The 27,078-nt window shown below is 45.7% G+C and overlaps 2 protein-coding genes and 1 pseudogene across 2 annotated transcripts; 1 reads left to right on the plus strand and 2 right to left on the minus strand.

The window, feature by feature from the left end:
- The first annotated feature begins 494 nt into the window (after positions 1 to 494).
- On the plus strand, positions 495 to 6,419 carry LOC121594276. The gene is made up of 2 exons (XM_041917350.1): positions 495 to 4,592; positions 4,716 to 6,419. The coding sequence occupies exons 1-2, from the start codon at positions 909 to 911 to the stop codon at positions 6,138 to 6,140; spliced, it is 5,109 nt and encodes a 1,702-aa protein (XP_041773284.1). The 5' UTR covers positions 495 to 908; the 3' UTR covers positions 6,141 to 6,419.
- Positions 6,420 to 9,468: 3,049 nt separating this feature from the next.
- LOC121592237 lies at positions 9,469 to 11,873 on the minus strand (annotated as a pseudogene).
- Positions 11,874 to 12,592: 719 nt separating this feature from the next.
- On the minus strand, positions 12,593 to 15,076 carry LOC121592238 (uncharacterized protein K02A2.6-like). Its single transcript, XM_041913642.1, has 3 exons — positions 14,748 to 15,076; positions 12,806 to 14,654; positions 12,593 to 12,648 (listed from the first exon to the last, which is right to left on the minus strand). Exons 1-3 carry the CDS (start codon positions 15,060 to 15,062, stop codon positions 12,593 to 12,595), a joined length of 2,220 nt encoding a protein of 739 aa, XP_041769576.1. The 5' UTR covers positions 15,063 to 15,076.
- Between the last annotated feature and the right edge of the window lie 12,002 nt (positions 15,077 to 27,078).

Raw genomic sequence — 27,078 nt, forward strand, 5'->3', positions numbered from 1 at the left:
ATGCATGTAGTAAAGAATTGTTCAGCAACAGCGGTCTCAGATGGATATGCACACAGTGCCGTGAAAGCAAATCTACCTGTATTAGTGCAATAGCCCAACTCCTACAAAACTTCAAAGAAGACATAGTAAAAGAAGTAGACAAGCGATTCAGTGATCACATATACACCGACATTATTACGGCGTTACAATCAAATACCAATTCGTCTAATTCATCAGGTTGTCCTACTGATCTACAAAAACAAAACATAGTTGAATGTAGTGAAAATCGTCCAAATCATGTTTTGAGTGAGAATTTAAGCTCCACAATCACAAACACAATTTCATCACCACCCCGAGTGTCCAACCAAGCAAATTCGCTCACTAACACTAATGCCCAGTCCGCTCAGCATCCCAGCTTAGTCGTCATATCATCGATAGTAGTTATTCCGCCCCCAAGTATGGAACATTCTGCGCTAGATTAATTGAAAACAAGGATAGCAAAAACCCGTGTTGACGCTTCGCTTGGATGTCAAATGATAACTTGACGAAAGTGAGTTTCGTCAAGTGAGAATGAGCACGGTAGGAAATGATGAGTAGCGGGTGAGTTGCCACTCGCGTGAGTGGCAATCATAGAAAAATTATAAATAGGGCAACATAATGAATACACTTTCTCTTGCACTTTGGAAATTCAACACACAGCGGTAAATATTCAGCCCACGCAAAATCATCCGAAACATACGCGATTGTTCATGGTGCCGTGACCAGGATTGTGCGAATATCTGGTTTTTAAATCGCAAGTTTCGATAATTGCATCGGGGTTTCGTTTTACCGCTTGTGCCACACACTTTTTGGATTGCCGCAAACTTACAGCTGATTTTGCCGCATCACGCAAGTCACTGTAATCGCAAACACCCACATCCACTAACATAATGGCCACACCGCCCGTTGTTTTGGCGTCCCGGCGGACTGTTTTATTGGGAATTCTCTCGCGATACGAGAAATTCATTAAGGATTTCGTCCCTGAACGGGATCAAGTAGAGGTGGAAATACGCGTTAAAAGGTTCGATAAGCTGTGTGCGGATTTGGAAGCTGTGCAGCAACAATTGGAAGATTCTGCCGACACTCCGGAAGAAGTGTCGCAAAATGCTACACTCAGAGAAAGTTTTGAGGATAGATTAATTCTTGTGCAATCCCAGCTGCAAGCAAGGTTACCAAAAGAGCAGTTTCAAAATGCCCAATCGAGTACCGGAGCGAATCCGTTAAAGGGCATCAAACTTCCTACCATTGCGCTGCCTGAATTCACGGGGGACTATATGCAATGGTTGACATTCCGCGATACGTTTGAGTGCTTAATTCATAATAATATGGATTTACCGGCCATTCAAAAATTTCACTATTTGCGCGCCGCGGTTAAAGGAGAAGCTGCTCAAGTGATAGAATCAATCACCATAAGCGCAGCTAATTATGATTTAGCATGGAACACTCTAACGGAGCGATACTCGAATGAATACCTCCTGAAAAAACGCCATTTGCAAGCAATGTTTGCCATCCCAGCTGTACAGAAGGAAAGCGTTGCAACATTGCACCACCTTGTAGATGAATTTGAGAGACACACAAAGATTTTGCAACACTTAGGAGAAGAAACAAATACATGGGGTAGCATTCTCGAGCATTTGCTATGCACTAAACTTCCGATAATTACTTTACGCGATTGGGAGGAGCAAGCCTCAAGCAATAACGATCCCAGTTACGACAGTTTGATTTCGTTCTTGCACCGTCGTATGCGTGTATTAGAGACGTTGCTTGTCAACAACTGTCATACGTCTCAGGGTAACGACCTAGCTCCCGTACGGAGAATGACCGTTCTTCGCCAAGCCAGTTTTGCTTCCACATCGCATGAAATGCCGAATTGCATGCTATGCAACTCCGCGCACAACCTTCTGAAATGTCCGCGTTTCGAGCGGATGGACCCGAAGGAACGCCATCGGTTTGCTATGACCTCGCGTTTGTGCTTAAATTGTTTACGCGATAATCATATGGCTCGAGATTGTCCATCACAGTACAAATGCCGTTACTGTAATGCCGCACACCACACAAAATTGCACTACGCACATAACAGCCAAGCTTCCACTACACCACAGCATCACGCTCACCATAACCCAAATTTCACTGCACCTCAGCAACACACACACAACACCACTAGCGATCACACAGCCACAAACAATACACAACGCACATTTGCAGCAGCATTGCAGCATGCACCCGAACAAGTCATACTGCAAACTGCTATGATAAATATCATAGACGATTTCGGAATAGCACATCCTGCGCGGGCGCTGTTGGACAGCGCATCGCAACCGAATCTAATAAGCGATCGACTCGCTCATCGCTTACGGCTGAAGAAAAGTAATGTGAACATTACCGTCATTGGAGCAGGACAAGCTACAAAGACAGTACGGGAGTCCGTACAGGCACAGATTGTCTCTCGATCCAGTTCGTTCACTGTGAACACTGAGTTGTTGATTGTTGACAATTTGATTGCAAATCTACCAACGCGCGACATAGACATCAGCGATTGGAAGATACCACCTGGTTTCGCTTTAGCAGACCCTCTGTTCAACAAAGCTGCTCCTGTAGACCTCATTCTTGGTGCTCGTCATTACCACACTTTCTTTGAGAATGCAACTCAGTTCCGTCCTGCACCTCATCAGCCCGTGATGATAGACAGCGTTTTCGGCTGGGTAATGACTGGTCCAACTGGCAGTGACAATTCTTCACCTAAAACCGATCCCACCGCATCATATACAATCGTCTGTATGGCATCCTTGGAGGATTCGTTACAAAGATTTTGGCAATTAGAAAATTTAACCATGAATGATGGATACTCACCAGACGAACGACATTGTGAATCGTTCTATAAGCATACCACCAAACGTGACGATAGTGGTAGATATATTGTTCGCCTACCGAAACAGCCCGACTTTGATGCAAAGCTCGGCCTTTCTAGACCTCAGGCCATTCGTCGTTTTGAGCTTCTCGAGCGGAGATTGGAACGAGATCCAGCACTTCGAGAAGCGTACCAAGACTTTATGAAGGAGTACTTAGCACTGGGTCACATGTCTCCTATAAGCACTGATTGTGATGATACAGCTGCTTATTATTTACCACACCATCCAGTTTTTAAAGCGTCAAGTACCACCACAAAGGTCAGAGTAGTTTTTGATGGCTCGGCTAAAACGTCAACTGGCTTTTCGCTGAATGAAACTCTGCGGGTTGGACCCATAGTTCAGGATGAACTCATCGATATTATTTTGCGTTTCCGCACCTATAAGATTGCTGTCGTAGCTGATATCGCCAAAATGTATCGACAAATTGTGCTGCATCCGGATGATCGACGATTGGTTCGCATTTTCTTCCGTTTCTCACCGCAATCGCCGATTGAATTGTACGAGCTGAATACTGTGACATATGGTTTGTCTCCATCATCGTTCTTGGCCACTCGTACATTGCTGCAGCTTGCGGAAGATGAAGGTGCTGACTTTCCACTAGCTTCACCCGCACTGAGACACAATTTTTATGTAGACGACTTCATTGGCGGAGCTAACAGCGTGAGTGAAGCTCGCGAGCTTCGTCAGCAACTTTCCGAGTTACTCTCCAAGGGCGGGTTTGAACTCCGGAAGTGGACATCCAACTGTTTAGGCGTACTAAGTGGTTTACCAGCAGAGCATATCGGTACACAGTCATCACTGCAGTTTGTGCCGAACGAGACTGTGAAGGCACTTGGTATCGCATGGAAGCCCGAACTAGATGTTTTGTGCTTTGAGTCGACTGCAATAATGGAAACCGCCAACCTCACCATGCGATCCATATTGTCAAACATTGCTCGAATGTTTGATCCACTTGGATTGATCGCTCCAGTCATCATACGCGCGAAATTGCTAATGCAGGAGTTGTGGCTGCAGAAAATCGGATGGGACGATCCGGTCCCTGTACACATCTGTAACAAATGGAAATCGGTTACTGACGACTGGAAGGATTTGGAAAGCTTCAAAAGCGAACGGTATGTGCTCTTACCTAACTCTAAAATACAGTTCCATACATTTGCAGACGCGTCAGAAGTTGCTTATGGTGCCTGCATTTATGCGCGCTGTGAGGACCAGCAGGGACGAGTACGAGTCAGCCTGCTCGCGTCGAAATCGCGTGTAGCTCCACTAAAACGAGTTACATTACCAAGATTGGAGCTCTGCGCGGCCGTGTTAGGAGCACATCTTCATCATCGTGTTAGACGCGCTATGGGAATCGACACAACCGAATCGTTTTTCTGGTCGGATTCGACGGTAACGCTAAACTGGATAGCGTCTCCACCCAACACCTGGAAAACATTCGTGGCGAATCGTGTTGCTGAGATCCAGAACTATTCGCACCCTCGTCAATGGAAACACATTCCCGGTTCATCGAATCCCGCCGATCTGGTGTCTCGAGGGATGTCAGCAGCTGAAATGCTAAAAGGATCGATTTGGAGCTGTGGTCCTGAATGGTTGGCGCTATCCCCCTCCAAATGGCCAATGTCAAATCCATCACTGACTGCTGAAACGGATATGGAAATTCGTCAGGTGAGTGCTGTAGTTGCAAGTATACAAACCACTCACCATTGGTTCAATTTGTCGTCGTCCTACACCAAATTGGTACATATAATTGCATACTGCACACGTTTCATACACAACACAAAACACAAGACACGTACACTACAGTCATCACAAGTTACCTCAGCAGCATTACCGATCACCCCTGAGGCTATAGAAGCAGCTAAAATCGTGCTTTGTAAACTGGCACAAGAGCACGAGTTTTCATCAGAGATCCAACTGCTGAAAAAGGGAGAAATGGTACGAAAACAATCACCTCTACGGCGATTGAATCCGTTTCTCGACAACGATGGAATATTACGAGTAGGAGGCCGCTTGAAACTTGCACAGCTACCGTACCAGTTCAAGCATCCCATCCTGCTTCCCAAAAACCATCAGCTGGCTCATCTCATCGCGGTGCACATACATGAGAAGCTGATGCATGGCGGGGGAAGACTACTACTTTCCCGGATACGTGAGGAATATTGGCCACTCGATGGACGTCGGCTAGTAAAAAACGTAGTGAGGAATTGCTTTCGTTGCATTCGTCAGGATCCGCAGCTGACACAACAACAAACTGGTCAACTCCCGTATGAACGCATCACCCCGAGCCGGCCGTTTTCCATAACTGGAGTGGATTATGCCGGCCCGCTGTATCTGAAACCCGCACACAAGAGAGCCGCTGCCGCTAAATGCTACTTGTGTGTGTTTGTGTGTTTTTCAACGAAGGCAGTGCATTTGGAGCTGGTGGGCGATCTCTCCACGGCAGGCTTCTTGGCCGCATTACATCGCTTCACATCCCGGCGAGGATTACCATCGGACATATACTCCGATAACGGAAAAAACTTTGAAGGTGCGGCACACGAACTTAATGAATTGTTTGATATGTTACAGAACGAACAGCACCAAAACGTCATCGCATCCAACTGTTCGGACAGGGGCATAACTTGGCACTTTACCCCACCTAAGGCCCCACATTTTGGTGGATTGTGGGAAGCAGCGGTTAAGACGGCCAAACGACATCTCTACAGGCAGCTAGGCAGTTCGAGGCTGTCTTACGAGGGATACAGCACCATTCTGCAGCAAATAGAAGCGGCAATGAACTCGCGTCCTTTGTTGCCAATGACGGATGACCCCAATGATTTGGCAGCGCTTACGCCGGCGCACTTCCTGATCGGTTCTTCTATGCATGCTGTCCCGGTTCCCGACTACACACGACTGAAACCATACACGTTAGACGAATTGCAGAGCTGGCAATTGCTTGTGCAACGCTTTTGGAAGCATTGGACAACCGAATATCTGCAGGAAATGCAGAAGGATAATAAGGTAGTGAATCGTAGCGAAATAGTACCTGGCAGACTGGTCATCCTTGCGGACGATTCGCTCCCTATCACCCGATGGCCACTTGCTCGCATCATCGATGTACACCCAGGAGAAGATCAGCTTACGCGTGTAGTGAAGTTGAAAACGGCAAAAGGAATAGTTACGCGTCCAGTAGCTAAAATTTGCTTGTTGCCTGTTGCGAAGCCTTCCGATTAGCAGCACGTGTAGTTTGTTTTTGTTCATGACATTCTGTCATGGGGGGGAGTATGTTGACGCTTCGCTTGGATGTCAAATGATAACTTGACGAAAGTGAGTTTCGTCAAGTGAGAATGAGCACGGTAGGAAATGATGAGTAGCGGGTGAGTTGCCACTCGCGTGAGTGGCAATCATAGAAAAATTATAAATAGGGCAACATAATGAATACACTTTCTCTTGCACTTTGGAAATTCAACACACAGCGGTAAATATTCAGCCCACGCAAAATCATCCGAAACATACGCGATTGTTCAACCCGTCCTCGTTCACTCATACTACCATCCTGTACAGATAAACAAACGATTCTTCCCAATTGCACATCTAAAACTGAATTGAAGCATGGTACAGCTGATATACCTGTAGAGGTCAAGTTCATTCCTAACTTACTTACTTACTTATCCGGCGCTACAACCGCTTTGTGGTCTTGGCCTGCCTCAGGAGTGTCCGAAACTGCTCACGGTCTCGCGCCTTCGTCTGCCAGTCCGTTATCACGGCCTTAATGGCGGACGCCTCCACGCCAACTTGCCACCTCAATTTGGGCCTACCACGCCTCCTCTGTCCTTGTGGATGGCCTAAAAAGACTTTACGGGCTGGGTCGTCCGTTTCCATGCGTACAACATGGCCAGCCCAGAGCCTGGCGAGCTTGATACGCTGCACGACAGTGAGGTTGCCGTACATCTCGTATAGCTCGTCATTATAGCGGATCCTCCATTGTCCTTCCACACATACGGGGCCAAGTATCCTTCTGAGCATCTTGCTCTCGAACGCGGCTAAGAGGGATTCGTCAGATTTGGACAGTGTCCATGTCTCAGAGGCGTATGTGAGTACCGGAACTATATAGGTACTATATAGTCCCAGCTTCGTCCGTCGCGACAGGTTCTTTGAGGTGAATTGCTTTTTCAGGCTGTAGAATGACCGGTTGGCAGCCAGCATCCTTGTGCGCAACTCCATGCTGTTGTCGTTGCTGACCTTGGCAAGGATCAGTTTGGTCTTTGCCTCGTTTATCTGCAATCCGAGGCTCTCTGCCGCCTGCTCGATCTCTTGGTAGGCTTCTGCTACATAGGAGAGCCGCAGACCAATGATGTCTATATCATCAGCGTATGTCAGGATCTGTGTTGACTTATAGAAGATGGTTCCCGTAGTCTCCACCCTCGAGTCACGGATGGCCCTCTCTAGCGCCAGGTTGAATAAGAGACAAGCAAGCCCGTCCCCCTGGAGCAGACCTTTGGTGGTAGCAAAAGGTCCTGAGAGTTTTCCATCCACCCTCACCTGGCATGTGATGTTGGTCATAGTCATTCTAACTAGCCTTATCCGTTTGGCCGGGATTCAAAAAGAGCTCATAGCGTCATACAGTTTTACCCTGGCTATGCTATCATATGCGGCTTTGAAGTCAATGTAGAGATGGTATGTGTCGTGTCTGTATTCAGCCATCTTCTCCAAGATCTGCCGCATGGTGAAGATCTGATCAGTGGTTGATTTTCCGTTTCGGAATCCTCTTTGATAGTTTCCGACGATAATTTCCGATTGAATAAATTTCCAATGATAATTCCTAACACAGAAACCAAATTCTGGCTTTTTGTTACGAGAGTTGATCCCACCACAACAATAAATGATATGTGTGAACTGATATCAAAACAACTGGATACTACCGATATTTTGATATAAAAGATTCGACCACACAACATGTCTTATGAACTCAAGTTCATCTCATTCAAAATCGGTGTACCTAAATCGTTTATAAATATAGCGTTAGAACCCAGCACTTGGCCGCGAGGCATGGTATACAAAAGATTTTTTTCCCATGGCAATCCAAAAAACGATAATGCACCATCGTCCCCATCTCGTGCTCGCATACGGCAAACGTTGAACGGCCCGTTACTGCACCTGCCGCTAACGATGTAATGTGATCGTACGTACGCGGGGGCCGTCGAGCACTATGTTTGCGGGGAGTCAGTTTTTACTGACATGAAACGAGGTGGAGTGAACTGGAAACTTAAAGATTTTTAGGAAGTGTAACGTCCTCTCTTGGGCCGGCCTGGTGGTACAGTCGTCAACTCGTACGACGTAAAAACATGCCCGTCATGGGTTCAAGTCCCGAATAGACCGTGCCCCCATACGTAGGACTGACTATCCTGCTATGGTAACAATAAGTCACTGAAAGCCAAGCTCACTTCACTAGTGGGTACAGGCAGGCCTTGACCGACAGCGGTTGTTGTGCCAAAGAAGAAGAACGTCCTCTCTTGGCAGTCCGAACGAGTCTGATCGGCCGTGATCGGTATTGGTTTTATTTATCGATAAAATATATTGGTTCGGTGCAATTTCTTACAAATTAAGTCGCTGTTTTGTTTTATTTACTTGTTTTTGTTTTGTATGGGATGCATCTGGGAGGGTGTGAGGTGTTTTTGTCGATGCGTGCTTACGCTGCAGTTTTAATGTATTGCGCAAGAAGATTTTAAATGGGTGTCTTCGTCACCGCGCTTGTACGTTGCTATGTGTTCTCGGTGACGGTGACCTACTTTTGTTGTAGTGACAATTGCTTTTGCTTATGATGCATGTTTCGGTTGTTTTGCATGGACTGTGTGGCCTAAACTCTTCGGGTTTGTTAGACTGGTCTGATTTGATGAATATGTTATAAATGTGTTTCAATAGTGTGATTTGTTACCATGTGTCTATAGCTGATAGTGTGGTTGATAATACAGGGTTTCCCACGATTTATTGGTCGGTTCCCATCAATTTTTGGTGGGTTCCCATATTTTGTTGATGCGTTCCCACGATTTTTTGGTCGTTTCCCAGAATTTTTTGGTCCAATTGTATTGATATCCAATCGGAAAATACCAATAAATTATGGGAACGAACCAAAAATCTATGGGATACGACCAAAAAATCGTGGGAACGCACCAAAAAATCATGGGAACTGACCAATAAATCGTGGGAAACCCTGTAATGTAGTTCATAATATAGTAGATATGCTACAACGACAACAACGGAAACTTTACCGCTACACTCGTCATCGATCATAGAAGCATGCTCACCGATTCTGTTAACATCTCCGCATCTCCCCTCCGACACAACGATACGAATTGCACAGTCAGATCAGACAAGCTCACATGACCATGTTAATATTTTACGATCCGATAATAATAATAATAACAATGAAATTGATTATGATAACTTAAAAGTATATTATCCGATCGTGCATGGGCTCCGATCGAAACTCAGTGATTTTTTTGCTGCTTCATTAGTATGCGACTATGACATTATTGTATTAACGAAAACTTGGCTGGACAGTTCAATTTACTCCGGTCAACTTTTTGACAACCGGCATACGGTCTTCCGAAAAGATCGAAATTCTGCAAATAGTAAAAAGATTAAAGGAGGAGGGGTTTTAATCGCAGTACTATCAAAATGGGTGAGTCAAATGTTCTCTTCTGACCCTTCTATCGAAACCGTGTTCATTCGTATTACAAACATGAACATTGCCCACACTATTGGAGACATATACATACCTCCAGATAAATCTAATAACACACATGTAATGAATAATCTATGCTCAACCGTGCGGAACGTCAGAGAAGCGCACCCACACGATCGATTATTAATACGGGGAAATTTTAACCAACCTAATCTTGCATGGAAGTTGTCGGACAAGGGGCTACCAATGCTCGATTTTTCTGGATCTCAAATTTCCACCCTATGCGGGGATCTGCTGGATGAAATGAACTATGCAGGCATGACACAAGTTAACTTTATTAAAAATATCAAAAACAATGTACTAGACCTCATTTTTGCTGACGACAATATTGTGAAGGAAGGGATGCAGATGCAATCTACACAAGATTGGCTAATAAATACCGATGTGTATCATCCATGTTTAATTGCGGAATACAAATCGTATCGCACTAACATCAACGATCCTGACTCGGACAACGCTAATACACTCATGAGCTTTAATTTCCGCAAAGCCGACTTCGCTAAAATGGATGCTATGTTGCGTGATGTAGATGGGTCCTTTTGCAATCCCGACTGCACCACCAACTATGATCTGAACACCGAAATTCGTTCCTTCACTGATAAACTAGTAAGTATATTCGCTGAATGTTGTCCCTTAAAGACAGCATCAAGAAAACGTGGACCTCCATGGAGTAACAGGATGTTAAATAAAATAAGACGGTCTAAAAATAGAGCCAAGCGCCGATATAAACGCACTCGTTTGCCATCAGACAAGCTCTGGCTAAATACCATTACCAGCCATTTTAGACAAGTGAACAAACTGCTCTACAATGATTACATACAAAATCTACAATCACATTTCATCGATTGTGTTAAGGTCTGTCGTCATGTATTTAAAATAAGAGGTGGACGAATGCACGCGAATAAGTTAACACATATAAAAACGTTTATTCACTATCCTATGTGGAGGCGCGCCGGAGAGAGAGTGATCCTTCGGGGATCACGTCATGAGCCCGAACCTAACGGCATCTCACGAGATGCGTGCACTCATCAGTGAGAGCCGTGATACATACAGGTTGGCTCACTAAGTCAAAATATTCACCATAACATCTCCCTCCTTAAAACGTTCGGTACACATCGAACCGACTGGGCGGTCTTCTGTTGCGAGAAGAGCGACGTGGTTCATGTACCGAATCGATTGTTTGATCCGTTCTGCGGGATGTAGCTCTTCTTCGTGGACATTTGATGAGTGTTGGACGGCTGCTCTCAATATTAAAATTACTAGATGGTACAACACAGGACGACACAGGCGCTGGCGGTGAGGACGGTTTATCAGCTTCTAGCTGGCCCGATGATGCAGGTACTGGTGACGGATTAAAGTGCCAAGCATCGAATAACAGATCCAAAGGTAGTGGTGAATGGGCCCGTGTTGTGTCCTTAAACGAACCGTCGCTGATACGCCGACGTAGTTGATTAATGTGTCGACGGAACGTCTTCCCCTCAGCAGTCCGAACCAGGTACATGAATCTGCCTTGCCGATCGACCACCGTAGCAGTGACCCATTTCCAATCGTTCAGGCGGTACTCCTTAGCGTAGATCGACTCACCGGGATTCAGCTCACGAACTCGTAGATCAGCACTCGGTTGTGAAGCTTGACGTGGCGGCAATAACAGCTCTAGCAAAGTCCTGGGACGCCTGCCTAGCATAATCTCGGCAGGAGTTTTCGAATTCAGCTGAGCGTTCGGGGTGGCCCGATAGGTCTGCAAGAAGGTGTCCAGAGCTTCTCGTAACGTGAGACCATCGGCTGACATCTTCCTCAAAGCGCGCTTAAAGGTGTCGACAAACCTTTCAGCCTGCCCGTTGGATTGCGGGTGATACGGCGCTGTCCTGATGTGCTCAACCCCATTTTGCCTACAAAGATTCAAAATCTGTGCTAGTGAATTGTGGACCATTATCCGACACAAGTGTTACTGGGATGCCAAAACGAGCAAATATGTTACGCAGTATACTTATCGTTGCCGTTGTTGTTGTACTGCTCGTTGGTATCACTTCTGGCCACTTCGAGAACGAATCGACAATCACCAGGTACCATTTCCCGTTGAGTGGTCCCGCGTAGTCGACATGAATGCGGTACCACGGACCTGGTGCTTCTGGCCAGCTGGTCGACTTGATGTGAGTTGGAGACTTAGCTGCTATCTGGCATGAATGACACGAGTTCACCCAATCGACAATGTCATGGTCCATTGATGGCCTATAAAAATAACTTCTGGCCATGGCTTTCATCCTATTTATTCCTGGGTGCCCGAGATGAACCTGTTTCAAGCAGGTGCGTTGCAATACTTTGGGGATTACTATCCTCTCTCTAAATAGGAGACACCCGTCGATTGCTGTAAGCGAATCTTTTCTGTCATGGAAGCGCGACAGTTCTCCTTCATAAGCTGCATTATTTGGCCATCCATGTTGAACGTATTGAAGGACTTTAGATAATAATCTGTCGGCTTTGGTTTCTCTACTTATGTCGATAAAATTAACTGGAACATACTGAATAGCGCTAGTTACCAATGATTTAACTTCCGCCTCTAATGTAACACATGCTATCACTGAATCTTCGTCTGGCTTGGCGTGTGTGTGTATCAGGCGGGAAAGAAGGTCAGCGTTGCCAAATTGATCGGTGCGAACGTATTCTATTTCAAAATCATATGCCAGTAGGGTAAGAGCGAAACGTTGCAACCGACTGGCTGTAAAATTGGGGATCCCTTTTTTCGACCCAAATATTCGCAAAAGCGGCCGATGATCTGTTTCTAATAAAAACTTTCTGCCGAATATCATCTTATGAATTTTTTTTATCGCAAAAATTATGGCTAAGCCCTCGCGATCAATTTGGCTGTATGCTTTTTCTGCCGCTGTGAGGGCGCGCGAGGCATGCTGGACCACCCGAATAGATCCGTCAGGATACTTATGGCTTATTGTCGCCCCGAGGCCAACTGATGATGCGTCGGCAGATACGATGATTGCTTGTCTAGGATCGTAATGGGTTAGTAGTAAATCGGAAGCCAATATCGCCTTGAAGCTCTCAAAAGCTTTTCTGCATTCCGACGTCCAGCGAAATTCGACTCCGCCCTTTAACAAATCGTCCAATGGATAGCGCAAATTTCTCATGTTGGGTACAAACCGACCGTAATAGTTTAAGGCCCCTAAAAACGATCTTACTTCGGTTAAATTGGTTGGCTCCGGTAACTTGCGAATAGCTTCAACCTTCTGCGCATCAGGCCGTAATCCATGGCTGTCGATAATGTGGCCCAAATATTTAATTTGGTTAACCCTGAAGTGGCATTTTTCCGCTCGCAGTGTGAACCCGTAGTTCTGAATCCGATTCAAAACTTCTACTACGGTTGCGTCGTGCTCCGCTTCGGATGGACCTCCGATGATTATGTCATCCAAGTACACTGAAACGCCTTGGATACCGGATAGCATTATGTCCATCAATTGCTGAAAGGCTGTAGGAGCTATCTTAATGCCAGGTGGAAGTCGGTTGTACGTATAGAGCCCTCGATGCGTATTTATGGTCAAGAAATGACGGTATTCTGGATCAATTTCCACTTGCAAAAATGCATCTGACAGGTCTATTTTGCTAAAGACCTTGCAATTTGCCAGCCTTGCAAAAATGTCCTCTGGTACAGGTAACGGGTAGTCGTGGGGGAATAACGCAGCATTAAGTCCCGTCGAATAGTCGCCGCAAATACGAACAAGTCCGTTGGCTTTGCGCACGACGACCACTGGAGCTGCCCATTCTGCAGTAGTTACAGGAGTGATGACATTCAACTCCTCAAGACGGTCGAGCTCACGACTCACGGTTTCCTCCATCGCGTAAGCTACTGGGCGGCTAGGTCTAAAAACAGGACGAACATTATCTCGCAAGGTAAATTTTATACTCGCCTTTGTACAGAGTCCTGTTCCCGTAAACACCTTGGAAAAAAGCTGCTGGAACGATTGCTGTCCTGCTACTGCAACGTGATTGCAGAACGCATCCATCGGCACCGACCAGAGGGAGAAAACATCAATCAAATCGGCTCCCAGTAGTAGTAGGTTTGCTGCTCCGCATACGCTGAGTGTCGCCTGCCTCGTCTGGCTACCAACACTAACAGCACAGCTGAATTCACCATCCAATACCAGTGTCGCTCCCGATGCAGTTTTAGCTGTGACGGATGACGGTGTTAACGGCGGGCTGCCAATTTTTCTCCACGTACGGCGGTCGATGACACTGATATCCGAAGCTGTGTCTAGCTGCAATCGAACAGCTGTTCCGTTGAGAGCGATGGACACGAATCTGCGGCGCTCTCGTATGCTTCGGACGTTGACCGTTACTACACGAGTGTTGATATTCCGTTGCCGAACATTGAATCGCTTCTTTCTGCTCGCTGTGTTGCAGTGCCCCTCACGATGACCATATCTTGCACAGTCGAGACACTTGTGCGAACGGTAAGTGCACTCACGCACCCAGTGCATGTCACCACACAACCAACAGGGCTTCGCTGGCTTGCTTGTTGATGAACACACAGCATACTTTGCACGGAACGGTCGTTTGGTACGGTACGGCGTGAACCGCTTGTAATTAGTTTGCTGCGCTGCTTTCTCGTGCGATCTCTTCTCTCCGCTGTGTACTGCGAAAACACGTTCACTCGTCTCTCCGGCAATCATAGCGCTGTCTCCTTTCACACTTGTAATACGCTGACACTCTGCGGATAATTGTTCAAGCGTAACGTCGTTCCGCTCCTCTATGTGCGCAAGGAGTCTAGTTCGCAGGTCATTGTCAGCCTCATCTTTGAGCCCACACACCAGCATTAGGCACTTGAAAGTCTCTTCGTTCATGCTCGCAAACTGGAACTCGACGCATGCTCGGTTTACCCGACAGGAGAACGCGATCAAATCTTCCGTGCGCTTTTTACAGATCTGGAGGCATCTGTAGCGCTTACTTAGGAGAGATTCTCTACACCCTAAAAGTGCTGTCAGCTTATCGACGGTTTCCTCAAACGATAAATCACGTGGTGAGCGGGGTAAAATATAGCTTATATAACGGGCGTGCTCTGGTGTTCCCAACTTACGCACTAAAAGCCTTACCTTAGCCTCATCGCCTAGCCGCGAAGCGTCTTTGGCAAACAGGTCCTCGTAGCGTGTGAACCAAGCTTCGAACGTAACACCAGATTCAGCTTCATACCGGAACTCTGCTATGCTATTGGCCAAAGCATCGAGTATAAGTTCTGGGTTACTAGGGACGGCGGGCTGGTACTGCTGTGCGGGTTGTTGCTGGGCTTGCGGCGCGAATTGCTGCTGTTGCAACATTTGCGAAATTAACTGTTGCTGTTGCTGCAATTGCTGTTGCAGCAAGTGCAAGGTTTGGTGCAGGACGGCGTTATCCAGAGGTTGTTGACCCATCTGGCCATTTTGTACGGATGGCAATGGTGCTGACTGCGATGGCGCCGGTTGCGAAGGTCTGTCGTCATGTATTTAAAATAAGAGGTGGACGAATGCACGCGAATAAGTTAACACATATAAAAACGTTAATTCACTATCCTATGTGGAGGCGCGCCGGAGAGAGAGTGATCCTTCGGGGATCACGTTATAAGCCCGAACCTAACGGCATCTCACGAGATGCGTGCACTCATCAGTGAGAGCCGTGATACATACAGGTTGGCTCATTAAGGCAAAATATTCACCATAACAGATTGCCCAACATTATTCTGGCAATTCATGCACAATAAACGAAAGGACAGCGGCGCACCTGATCATCTTGTGTGGAACGATAAACATGCAGATAATCGTTACAACCCAAATAGCCAGAATTGCTTAAGCAGCTCATTTTGGCACGCTAAAGATCGCTGCTCTAATTCGCCTTTTGCAGTAGATAAACAGCATCAAAGTTCTATGTGGGTCTTTCAAACAGCGCCTAAGCAGCTTCCTTATGCCACGATGCCAGGGATTATTTTTCTTTGTGTTTTATTTTCAAGCAAGCGTCATCGATGAAATAAACAACAAGATTTTTTTCGTTTAAACACATGTGTATATTTTTAAATCCTTTGTATTGATGAATTACACAAAATTTTACACAATTTACTGATAATTCACAATCACTTCGTTCAATATTCATTCTTCAATTAACGAATCTAACTTGTGCAGCAGCAATGAGATTATTGCCGGCGTCCGTCTTTGACACTTTGACAAGAGCCACCTTGAACCCATGTCATGCATAAAAAAGCTATAAAGTTCCACCAAGTTCGGTACGCTTTCTTAACAAGCCTTCAAGTTCCACCATGAACCCTACACATAGTGCTAATCAGCCGCAAAGTTCCAAAGAGTACCATGTGCCTGTTAAAAAGCTCCATAGTTCCGCAAAGTACCGTCTATCTCTTAATCAGCCACAAAGTACGACATCGGAACGATTTTTCGTTAAACAGCCCTAAATCAGCTATAAAGTACGAGCTGGCTATTTGGGAATCGATCGTGCTTTGGAATACACACCTTCTGACGCTTTCTGTGTTTCGCTAAATGATTTCGAGATTAACGGTGATATCATCTGTAATGCCATCAATCGACTGAAAACTTCATATAATCCGTGGCCCGATGGGATACCGACCATCGTAGCGAAAAAGTGCGCTGATGCTTTGTGCGCTTCTCTAGATACTGTTTTTACAGCATCGCTTAAAATGGAAATCTTTCCTGAGCCGTGGAAATTCTCATGGATGACACCTATCCTTAAAAGAGAACCTAAGAATGATGCAAAAAACTATCGTGGTATAACATCTCTATGCACGTTTGCAAAAATCTTGGAAATCATGATCTACGACGTCCTAGTTATGTCATGTTTCAATTACATATCGGTTGATCAACACGGTTTCGTACCTAAACGATCCGTAGCCACCAACTTAGCTCAGTTCGTTTCGGAATGTCATACATCGTTTGAATCGGAATATCAAATGGATACAGTATACACTGATTTCCAAGCTGCGTTTGATAGCATCAATCACAACATCCTTCTTGCAAAACTCGCACAGCTTGGTATTTCACCTCTTGTCATCGATTGGTTGAAATCATATCTGACGGACAGATTATAAAAGAATAGATAACATCTTTTCGCAACCATTCACAAATACTTCGGGAGTTCCCCAAGGCAGCAACTTGGGACCGCTATTATTTACACTCTACATGAACGACGTGACTCTTATTCTCCCAAAACATTCTGTACTACTGTATGCTGATGATATTAAACTTTTTTCAGTTATCAGGTCAATTGATGGTTTCGCGCTCCAGAACAATCTCAACCTATTCAGCAATTGGTGTGTGGCAAACCAACTAAGCCTCTGTGTGGATAAATGCAGCGCGATTACATTCAGCAGGAAACGAAACCCTTTAAACTTTTGTTACTCATTGCACAGTTACAATTTGTCTCGCGTGTCATCAGTCAAGGATCTTGGTGTGGTCCTTGATTCATCACTATCCTTTCGCGAGCATTACCACTCTATTATTACCAAGGCCAATACGATGTTAGGATTTGTAATCAGGTAAACTCTTGATATAAAAGATCCAATATGTCTGAAAGCATTATATACCGCATTAGTACGTTCCATCCTATAGTCTAATTCAGTTCTTTTCTCCCCATACTGTCACGTGTGGACGGGTAGGACAGAAAACATACAAAAAAGATTCTCCAGAATAGCAATACACCGATTACAATGGGCTTCATCACAACATTTAGATTACCTGTCACGGTGCATGCTTCTTGGTCTACAAACCTTAGAACATAGACGTCGGGCATTACAAGCTACTTTTGTCGCGAAGTTAATCAGCGGGGACATAGACTCTTCCTACCTGCTAGAAAAGCTGAATCTTTATGCTCCTGAACGACCTCTCAGGATACGTGAGCTGTTAAGACCTACGTTCTCAAGATCTGCACATTCCTACAATGCGCCTATTAACCAAATGATACATAGCTTCAACAAATACCAAATATTCTTCGACTTCAATATTAGTATAGCTCAGTTTAAAACCAATTGTCTCTCGTTTCCTTATAGATAGCGCTGTAGCTAAGTTTGTTATATAATAAATCCTTAATTCATCTACAAAGTGCCCCAGCAAATCTATGCAAGATACTAAATGACAAATAAACACCAACGTATGTTGCAGTACGAGACCAGTTAATAGTGCTGCCTAAAATATTGATTCTATGACTATGACATTTTTTGACGTTTGACGTTTAACTGTTCGGCCGCACTTTCGTCGCGCTCCGTGATTTTTCAGTAATTTTCTTGTGTTTTCTGCGTCGCATCGCATTGTTGCCTATTCTACGGACTATTAAACTGCTTCACATCATCGTTGCGTGTTGGTGAATTGTTTAGTTGCACCGCAACTGTGGTTTCCTGCTGTTTTTTCCTGCTCGGCTTAGCAGTGTTGTGCTGTGATTACGCGTGATTTCGCGATGGCGGCTATTTGCTTCTCGTGTGCTGAACCGCTAGAGGCCACCGGCTGCATCATCAGTTGTGCATATTGTGACGCTACGTTCCACCGCGGCTGTTGCAAATTGCCCCCCGAGCTGATTGACGCAGTATTGTCCAATGTCGACCTGCACTGGAGCTGCATTGGCTGCACTAACATTCTTAAAAATCCGCGCTGCCGTTCGGTAAAAGAAATAGGCGCCCAGGTCGGTTTCCAAGCCGCCCTCACCTCAGCTGTAGCAGCTATCGGCAAGCTCGTTGAGCCTATGGTCGCCCAAGTTCGCAGTGGTTTTACCCTCCTTCAAACTGCATCCACGCTTCACATTCGGAATCCTGATCCTTGACCGGCTACGGGTAGAAAGCGGAGGCGCGTAATCGAGGATTCGGCATCTCCTGGTGTAAACAGAATTGTAAACAATCACGGTAACATCCTTTGTGCCGCGTCATCGCCAAACGCATACACCAATACCACGATTGCCGTCCAGCCGGCACCTACACAACCTCATGAACTGGTGGGAACCGATCCGTTATCATCACCGCTTCAAGCTGCACCTCGTGAGCCATTCACAGATAGGATCTGGATCCGCCTATCCCGCTTATCAACAGCCGTCACTGTGGAACAAGTGGTCGCTTCTGTAAAGCGTCGCTTAGCCACCGATGACGTTATAGCGTATTGCCTGCTGAGAAGAGGGGTTAGTGTGGACAGCATGAATTGGCTTTCATTCAAAGTGAGAGTCCCGGCTATCCTTCGAGATGCGGCACTCACACCATCCACTTGGCCAGTCGGTATCGGTGTACGTGAGTTTTTTTCCATCCCGTCAACACGACCACCAAACCTCATCTCCTATAGCCACACGAAACCGCTTTACAACACGCACACCAGCTACTAGTACTGATCACCGCTACACCACACGCACACCAACAACGACTCACCGTTTAGCAGCACGCACGTCTACTCCACCTGGTCCTGAAACAACATCATCACAACAGTGTCACCCCCCGGTGAATGATACCTTGGAAGCACCCAACTCAACACTTGTTTCTGGACCGCCCCAAAACCACCGCGCTTCATCTCCGCACCTGCACCAGTCTACAATCGATCGCTTTTTTCTCAACTAGACGAAGTTCCGCTCATTGCACGCAACAAACACGCCAAGCCTCATGCTCTGACAACGCAGCTCAATTGACTTACCGTTTACCCGCTTTATCCAACCACCACAATGACAACGCTACCGCTGAGTATTTAAGCTGCTATTATCAAAACGTTAGAGGTTTGCGCACTAAAACAAAAGAATTTCACCTAGCTGTATCGGAGGCTGACTTCGACCTCATCGCCCTCACGGAAACTTGGCTTGTTGACAACATTCCATCTGCTTTTCAACAACAACTTCTCTGTTTACCGCTGTGATCGCTCTCTCAGCGGCTCTAGCTCTTGCGGTGGTGGTGTTTTGCTAGCCGTTTCTAACGCATACGAGTCGATAGAATTACCTTCCCGTGATCGTTCTCTCGAGTATATTTGTGTGCGCGTCACCTGCAATAACGCACATCTGTACGTCATGGTAGTATACATTCCACCGCAGCTTAGCTCCGAGATATCGTTACTTCGCTCTCTACATGATTGTATCAGCGGCTTCACTCTCACACTGAAGCCTTCGGATCTGCTGTTTGTTATTGGCGATTTCAATCAGCCTAGCATAAGCTGGTCCACAGCTGATCCTTCGTCCTCGCCAGCATACTCATCAATCACGCACTATAAACCAACTGCGCGCTCACTGGCCAACAACACCTTTGTGGATGGATTTAAATTTAACGGATTATTACAACTTAATCACATCAATAATTCGCACGGACGCATGCTTGACCTGTTCTACGCTAACAATGCTGCAGCTAAATTGTGTTCGCCTGTCTTTCCAAGTGTTGTTCCGCTTGTACCTCTTGACTCCTACCACCCGGCGTTTGACTTCAATATACGTATTAACTCGTCGACCCGACGCAATTCGACGACTCGACGAAACTCGACGACAACCGCATTTTATCGTTATAACTTTGCTAAAGCTGACTATGTGAAACTGAACGACATGATATCAATGTTTAACAATAGCTTTCATTGTTCCAATTTTATTTCACTTGACAAAGCAGTATGTTCATTCTCGTCCTTCATGCTGCAAGCCTTCGTTGTATGCGTCACAGTTCAGCGTCCTAAACCTAACCCCCCCTGGGCGGACCGCACACTCAAACGACTCAAACGTGTAAAAAGAGCTGCTTATCGTCACTACCAAACCCGCCGCTGCCAAAGATCTCGCTCGATCTGCTTTGACACGCACTCTTTATACTGCAGCTATAACATGTTTCGATATCGCAGATATTTGAGTAAAATCCAACGTAACCTCTGCAGGTGGCCTGACTCGTTTTGGCGCTTCTACAACAGCAAAACAAAATCCACGCATACACCGAAATCCATTACGTACAAAGGAGCAACAAGTGCCAACACTAATGAAATGTGCAATCTCTTCGCGGATCGCTTCGCAGATTGCTTTTCACCGGCCATGAATGATACCGATACCATCGATGCTGCTCTCGTTAACACTCCGGCTGGCGCAATTAACATGAGCACTCCTTTCATCGACAGTGAGATCGTTTTATCTGCCCTAGCGCAACTAAAGCCTTCCTTCGCTCCTGGACCCGACGGAATTCCTTCTACCGTGCTGAAACGCTGTCAAACGACAGTAGCACCTATCCTTGCAAAATTGTTCAATGCATCGCTAGCCAATGGCTACTTTCCCAAAACATGGAGGAAATCTTGGATGGTTCCTATTTACAAAAAAGGCGACAGGACAGATGCCATCAACTACCGGGGTATTACATCTTTGTGTGCCATTGCCAAGGTGTTCGAACTAGTGATATACAAACATCTGCTACATGCATGCCGCAGCTACCTAAGCCCGTATCAACATGGATTCGTGCCAAAAAAGTCGACTGCCACGAACCTGGTTGAATTTGTAACCTATTGCACTAGTCAAATTGATGCCGGAGCTCAAGTCGATGCAATTTATACAGATCTGAAAGCAGCATTCGACTCTCTTCCGCACGCAATTCTTCTCGCTAAACTCGATAAGCTAGGAGTTCCCAGCTCGCTCGTACAGTGGCTTAAGTTTTACCTAATTAATCGCACATACATCGTGAAAATTGATAAGCACATGTCCAAAGAAATAGTCAGCAGCTCGGGTGTGCCACAAGGAAGCAATATTGGCCCGCTTCTCTTCATATTGTTTATCAACGATGTTACCCTCGCTTTACCTCCCGACAGTATCAGTCTGTTTGCCGACGACGCAAAAATTTTTGCGCCTATTCACAACACAGGTGATTGTACATTCCTGCAAGACTGCATCGAAATTTTCTGTTCGTGGTGCAAGCGTAATGGACTGACTATCTGCATCGAGAAATGCTACTGTGTGTCTTTTAGTCGATGCAGGAGCCCAGTGACTGGGACCTACTTCATGGACGGCACTGCAGTTAATCGACAGAATCATGCCAAAGACCTGGGCGTTCTGCTTGACTCTAGTTTGAACTTTAAACAGCATATCGATGACGTTGTAGCCAGAGGAAATCAATTACTTGGCGTAGTACTAATGAATTCCGCAACCCCATGTGCATCAAAGCTGTGTACAACTGCATCGTTCGTTCGGTTCTGGAATATTCGTGCGTAGTCTGGAGCCCAACTACCGCTTCTTCAATTGCTCGACTTGAGGCGATTCAACGTAAGCTCACGATATATGCCCTACGCCTACTTCCCTGGCAGGATCGCAATAATCTTCCTTCGTATGCTGCGCGGTGCCGTCTTCTAGGCCTTGAACCTCTTTCGGTTAGAAGACGCAATGCACAGTGCTCTTTCATCGCTGGATTGCTAAATGGCTCTATCGACTCATCGCCTTTGTTGCATCGAGTCGATATCTATGCACCATCCCGAACACTTAGGTCTAGAGAAACTCTACGGCTCGCTCAACCCCGTTCCAGTGCTGGTCGGTCTGACCCTATGTTCCGCATGTCGGCTGTCTTCAACACTGTCTCGGATTGCTTCGACTTCGACATCTCAACTCAGTGCTTCAAGGAATGTCTCCGGCTTTTGCCGTGGTAGCAGTGAATTGCGATGCAAATCTTATTTTTGCTATGTATTTTTTTTTTCAATTGAACTGTTACATCTTAATTAGGCCATACGGCCCGTTGAAGATTAAATAAATAATAATAATAATAATAATGACTGCCAGAAGGGCTCAATAGTTATCTACGCATTCTGTGTAGAAAGATTATTGCCTGAGTTTTATCCTGATTTATTTTAAGTTTCCAAGCATGTACATGCTCAACGATGATGTCGACGCATTTTTGAGCTCTAAAGCGTAGTTCATCAGGTTTGCGTCTCTTAACGGCTACAGCTGTGTCATCCGCAAAGAGTAACAGTTCACACCCTTGTGGTAGCGAAGGTATGTCAGCCAGGAAGATACAGAACATAAGTGGCCCCAGTATACTTCCTTGCATAACTCCCGCCGAGATGCCGAAACTATATGATATTGTGGATCCTTAGGCGACACGGAACGATCGATCCTGAAGGTAATTCCGAATCAACTTGATGAGAAACTTAGGTAACCCCTTGATTGACATCTTGTGCAGCAGGCCATCATGAAAAACGTTATCAAACGCCTTTTCAAAGTCCAGCATGACAACGGCTGTAGACTTCGATAGCCCTTTATTGTTCAGGATGGTGTTATGCAGTCTCAACAGCTGATGGGTAGCAGAGTCTCCAGCGCGGAATCCAAATTGGTCAGGTGGTAAGATATTGAGCTCAAAGACAGCATCACGCAACCTCCAGTAAATTACCTTCTCAAATAGCTTACCCAACGCTGCAAGAAGGCTGATAGGTCTGAAGCTTGCTGGAAGTGTCGGGTCCTTCCCAGGTTTGAGAACGGGAATGATCTTGGCACACTTCCAACATGACGGGAAGTAGCCTAACTCAAAGCACTTTGAGAAGATGTTGGCGAGTAGCTGAAGTGCTCGAGAGGGCAATCGTTTCAACAGCAGATTGAGTATCGCATCGAAGCCTGGAGCTTTCATGTTGGCCAAGGTGGTCAGGGCACCTTTGACCTCATCACTCGAAACACGAGCTTCGGGTGATGTTGTTGGGGGGTGGTGATTGAGTTGGTGTACGGAGGCTGATACATCATCTTCATGAGGGCTGTTGATTCTGGGTCCGAGTAGATGGGCCTGGACGATCTGATTCACAAGTGCAGAAGATTTTTCCGGGGCTGTGATAACAACATCGTTAATCCCTCTCGGCGATTAGTCCCTTAGTCAGTGGGTCAAGGGTGATCACAGCTGTCTTTGTTGTCACCAAAGGGACGCATTCAGCTTCAGCAGCTTTGATAGCATCTTCCAGGTTGTGAATGGCAACATCAATATCATTTGCAGTGTCAATATCTGTGTGAAGTATGTGGAGATCGTTAATTTGGCCGTAACTTTCGCAGTTGACGAGCTTATAGTTCTGTCGTGTGGAGGGAGGTAGACGTGGAGAGTTAAGCTCGATTTCCGTAATTACTGGAAAATGATCGAAGGGTAAACCGTCAGTTGTTACTGGTTTACTAATAAGGGTGTTGGTCCAAAACAAGTCCAGCGTTGATGGAATGCCTTTATGGGATACAAACGTTGCTTGGTCAGGAAACTCAAAGGTGATGCTGCCATTTAGAAGGTGTTGTGTATGATGGAGACCGTTGGTGTTGGTACGATGATTTCGTTAAAGACAGTTGCCAGATTGTTGGATGTTGAACACTGTCTAGGACAGTGGGCAGCCAGGAGTATAAGGGCCCAGCTGCTGATGAAAATTGCACACCGATGGCTTCAATTATGTTAGTTGCGAAATGTGGGAGCAGCACGTGTTGCAGATTCGCTTTGATCGCTATGACCACTCCTCCAGATCTATGCGCAGCAACTCGATCCAGTCGATGAACAATGTAACCGTTAATATGGAAACTCATCTGCGGACTAAGATGAGTCTCCACAAGTAGTCTCCACATCAATATGGTGCTGACGAAGAAAGTCTTGAAGGACGATAGCTTTAGGCTTGACCGAATTAGCGTTCCAAAGCATGGTAGTGTGCTTATCCATACTGAATGATGAGTTCACCAAGTACGGAGATTTGGTCGGTAATGACGGAGCTTTGAGCTCATTTCTCGAAAGATCTTCATGAAGGTAGTGGCATCATGAAGCTCATCGGAGATCTCAGGCTCAGGGACCGAGGCTTGGGCGTTGGCCAGGCGCTGGGCAAGGTTATATTCGAAGCCAGCAGGAATCGGTGGCTTGGATGTTTTACGGGACCATGTGGTACCGCGCGAAGCAGGCGGCGGTATGGTCGAGGCGCCTGGGGGGAAGAGTTCTAAGGAGTTTAGAGCTGGCGCCGGGCTCTTACGACTCGTGGGTTGGCTCTTTTTGGTGCGATCGCTAGCCCAATTCCGTACTTCAATGTACTTAGCACGTTGTGGGCATTCCTTGTCTCTAGCACTATGGTTGTTGCCACAGTTGATGCATTTTACTGCAGGATTTTCGACGTTGCTGGAGTTGCATTCATCAGTGAGATGCATTTGTGCGCATACTGCACAGCGAGGTTGGATGTGGAAGTTTCTTGTGCCATGGCCGAAGCAGCGTAAGCACTGAGTTGGGCCTTTGCGTCCTCCGCGATAGGGCTCCCATCGGATGATGATCGAATGGAGGTCACGAATGGCCTCGAGTTTGGCCATGGAGCACGTACCAAGCTTGAAATGTGCTAAGTAGAGTTGCTGATGGTAGCTGATGCTCTCTTCATTGCGACGCTTGATTCGATGAATTTCTAGAACTTCGAGTTTGTGTTTCACCTTGAGTTCATCAACAAGGTCGTTTGTGTCTAAGAGTGGAAGTCCACGTATACCTTGAAAGGACGTTCTTCCTTGAGGTCGTGAGTATAATAATCCGCCTGCTGATGGTCAAGAAAGTTTATGACTTTCTTTCGGTCTTCCGCTTAGCGTACGAAGATCTTTGTGCCCAAACCACTCAGCTGGTACTCAACGGTTACTCCTCCGGCTTGGAGCGTCGGACGGAAGACGAAGAAGGGTATTGATTTCATCACAATTGGTGGGGTTCGTCCTTTGCACGTGGGGTGACGGGTTACTGCCGAAGATGTGGAAGGAGCTGTGGAAGCAGCTGTTGAGGGGCCAGGAGCAGCACAATTTAAATCTGCTGCAGAGGTTTTGCGACGAAATATGTCGGGAGGTGTACGAGAGCGGCTACGGCCTCTATCTCTTTTGCTACCACGTACGGACATTACCGCACGCAGCAGACACTACAAAAACTGATCACGCACGTGTAAAATACAATAATCACAAAACAAACGCATCCGTCACGATCAAGCGGCACATTGAGACTCTTCTAGGAAAGTCCGCGAAACTTCGTGGTTTATATACACGCGCATTTACGCACCGGTCGAACAACCCATGAGTTCAGGAGCTCAGAATGATTCAAGATGCAGCCGGTAGAACAATCTTTTTATAAACCAATATTTTTTTCTTTTGGTGTACCTTTGATATTGGTGTGTATAGCGAGTATGACCTATTCTTAAATTTGTTAAGATTTTTTGGATTCTGCTGAATTTTTGTCAATCCTAGGTTCAGTGTTGGTTTTGATTTTTCTAAGGAATGATTGATTAATCCAATGTCGGTTCCAAAAACGTTTGGTTTATCAGGGCTTAGGTCTTCATTAACTGCTATTTTCAAAGCAGTCGTTTCTGCAGAGAAAATAGATGTATTAATCGACAGTTTGGTCGCACAGCTAATTTTGTTGGAAAAAATTCCACATCCTGCTTTTTCATTCTTCACAGATCCATCTGTTTATACATGGTTATAGATTGTATATTTCTTGTTTATTATTTCATGGAAGACTCTACGTGCAAAACGTTTAGGATAATAGTGGGAAATTGATGATTGGTAATGTTGAGGAATTCTTGCGTAAATCTTACATTAACAAAATTTGCCGGAATGTCTTTTTCAATAAATCTGTCAGCAGTGGCAGTTAGTTTTTTAAGCAGGTGAAACTCAGCTGGGAGTTGTCCACTCTCGCAGAGAATGGAATTTGTGGGACTTGATTTAAATGTTCCAGTAGCGTATTTTAGAGCGGTGTTATATATTGTTGACATTTGTTTTTGGCTATTGATGCAAGTTCAGCTCGGTATAGCAGCTTTGGAAGGAGCCAAGATGTTACTATGCGTATTAGTGTGGTACGGAAAGCTGGAGAGTTAGTGCAACCAAGCATACGGAATAAGTTAATTCGGGAATTTGTAGATGGTTTTATTGAGGTAAAATGTTCAAGTCAGATTGGAGTCAACAATGACTCCTAATATATTGGCATATTTAACATTTGGAATATCCGTTTTATTTAGTATTAATTTATCTTGGGGGTATTTTATAGTGATGCTGTAGTTTTTGTTTGGTATATGTAAGATTTTGCATTTAGTTGGTGATATTTGAAAGCTTGTCCATTGAGCCCATTGTTGTATTTTTAAAAGACTTTCTTGGAGTTTTTTCCTAGATTTTGTTGGTGTTTATCGGATGAAATTAGGGTAATGTACCCTGCCGCTAAGGTAAGAATCACGGCAATCGGCACACATCCAAAGCAAGTGGATATCGGCGCATGTGTATGTACTGTCGGAAACTGTAACCGGTAGCGAGCAGGAGCTGCAAATTGAACTCATCACGCCGATGAAAACCGATGAAAACCGATCCGAAATAAACAATTGAATCGTGACAAAATCGGAGCAAAAATCGCGGAGCGTCGTTTTTAGGCAGCCGAACAGTTTGAGGTTTTACCGCACCTGTGTATATCTTTTTAAATTCATTGAATCCTTTATTAGTTTTCTTATCAGGTAATGCAAAGGACCCGCTCCTACCATC

This window comes from Anopheles merus, chromosome 2L, assembly GCF_017562075.2.
Source record: "Anopheles merus strain MAF chromosome 2L, AmerM5.1, whole genome shotgun sequence".
NCBI lineage: Eukaryota > Metazoa > Arthropoda > Insecta > Diptera > Culicidae > Anopheles > Anopheles merus.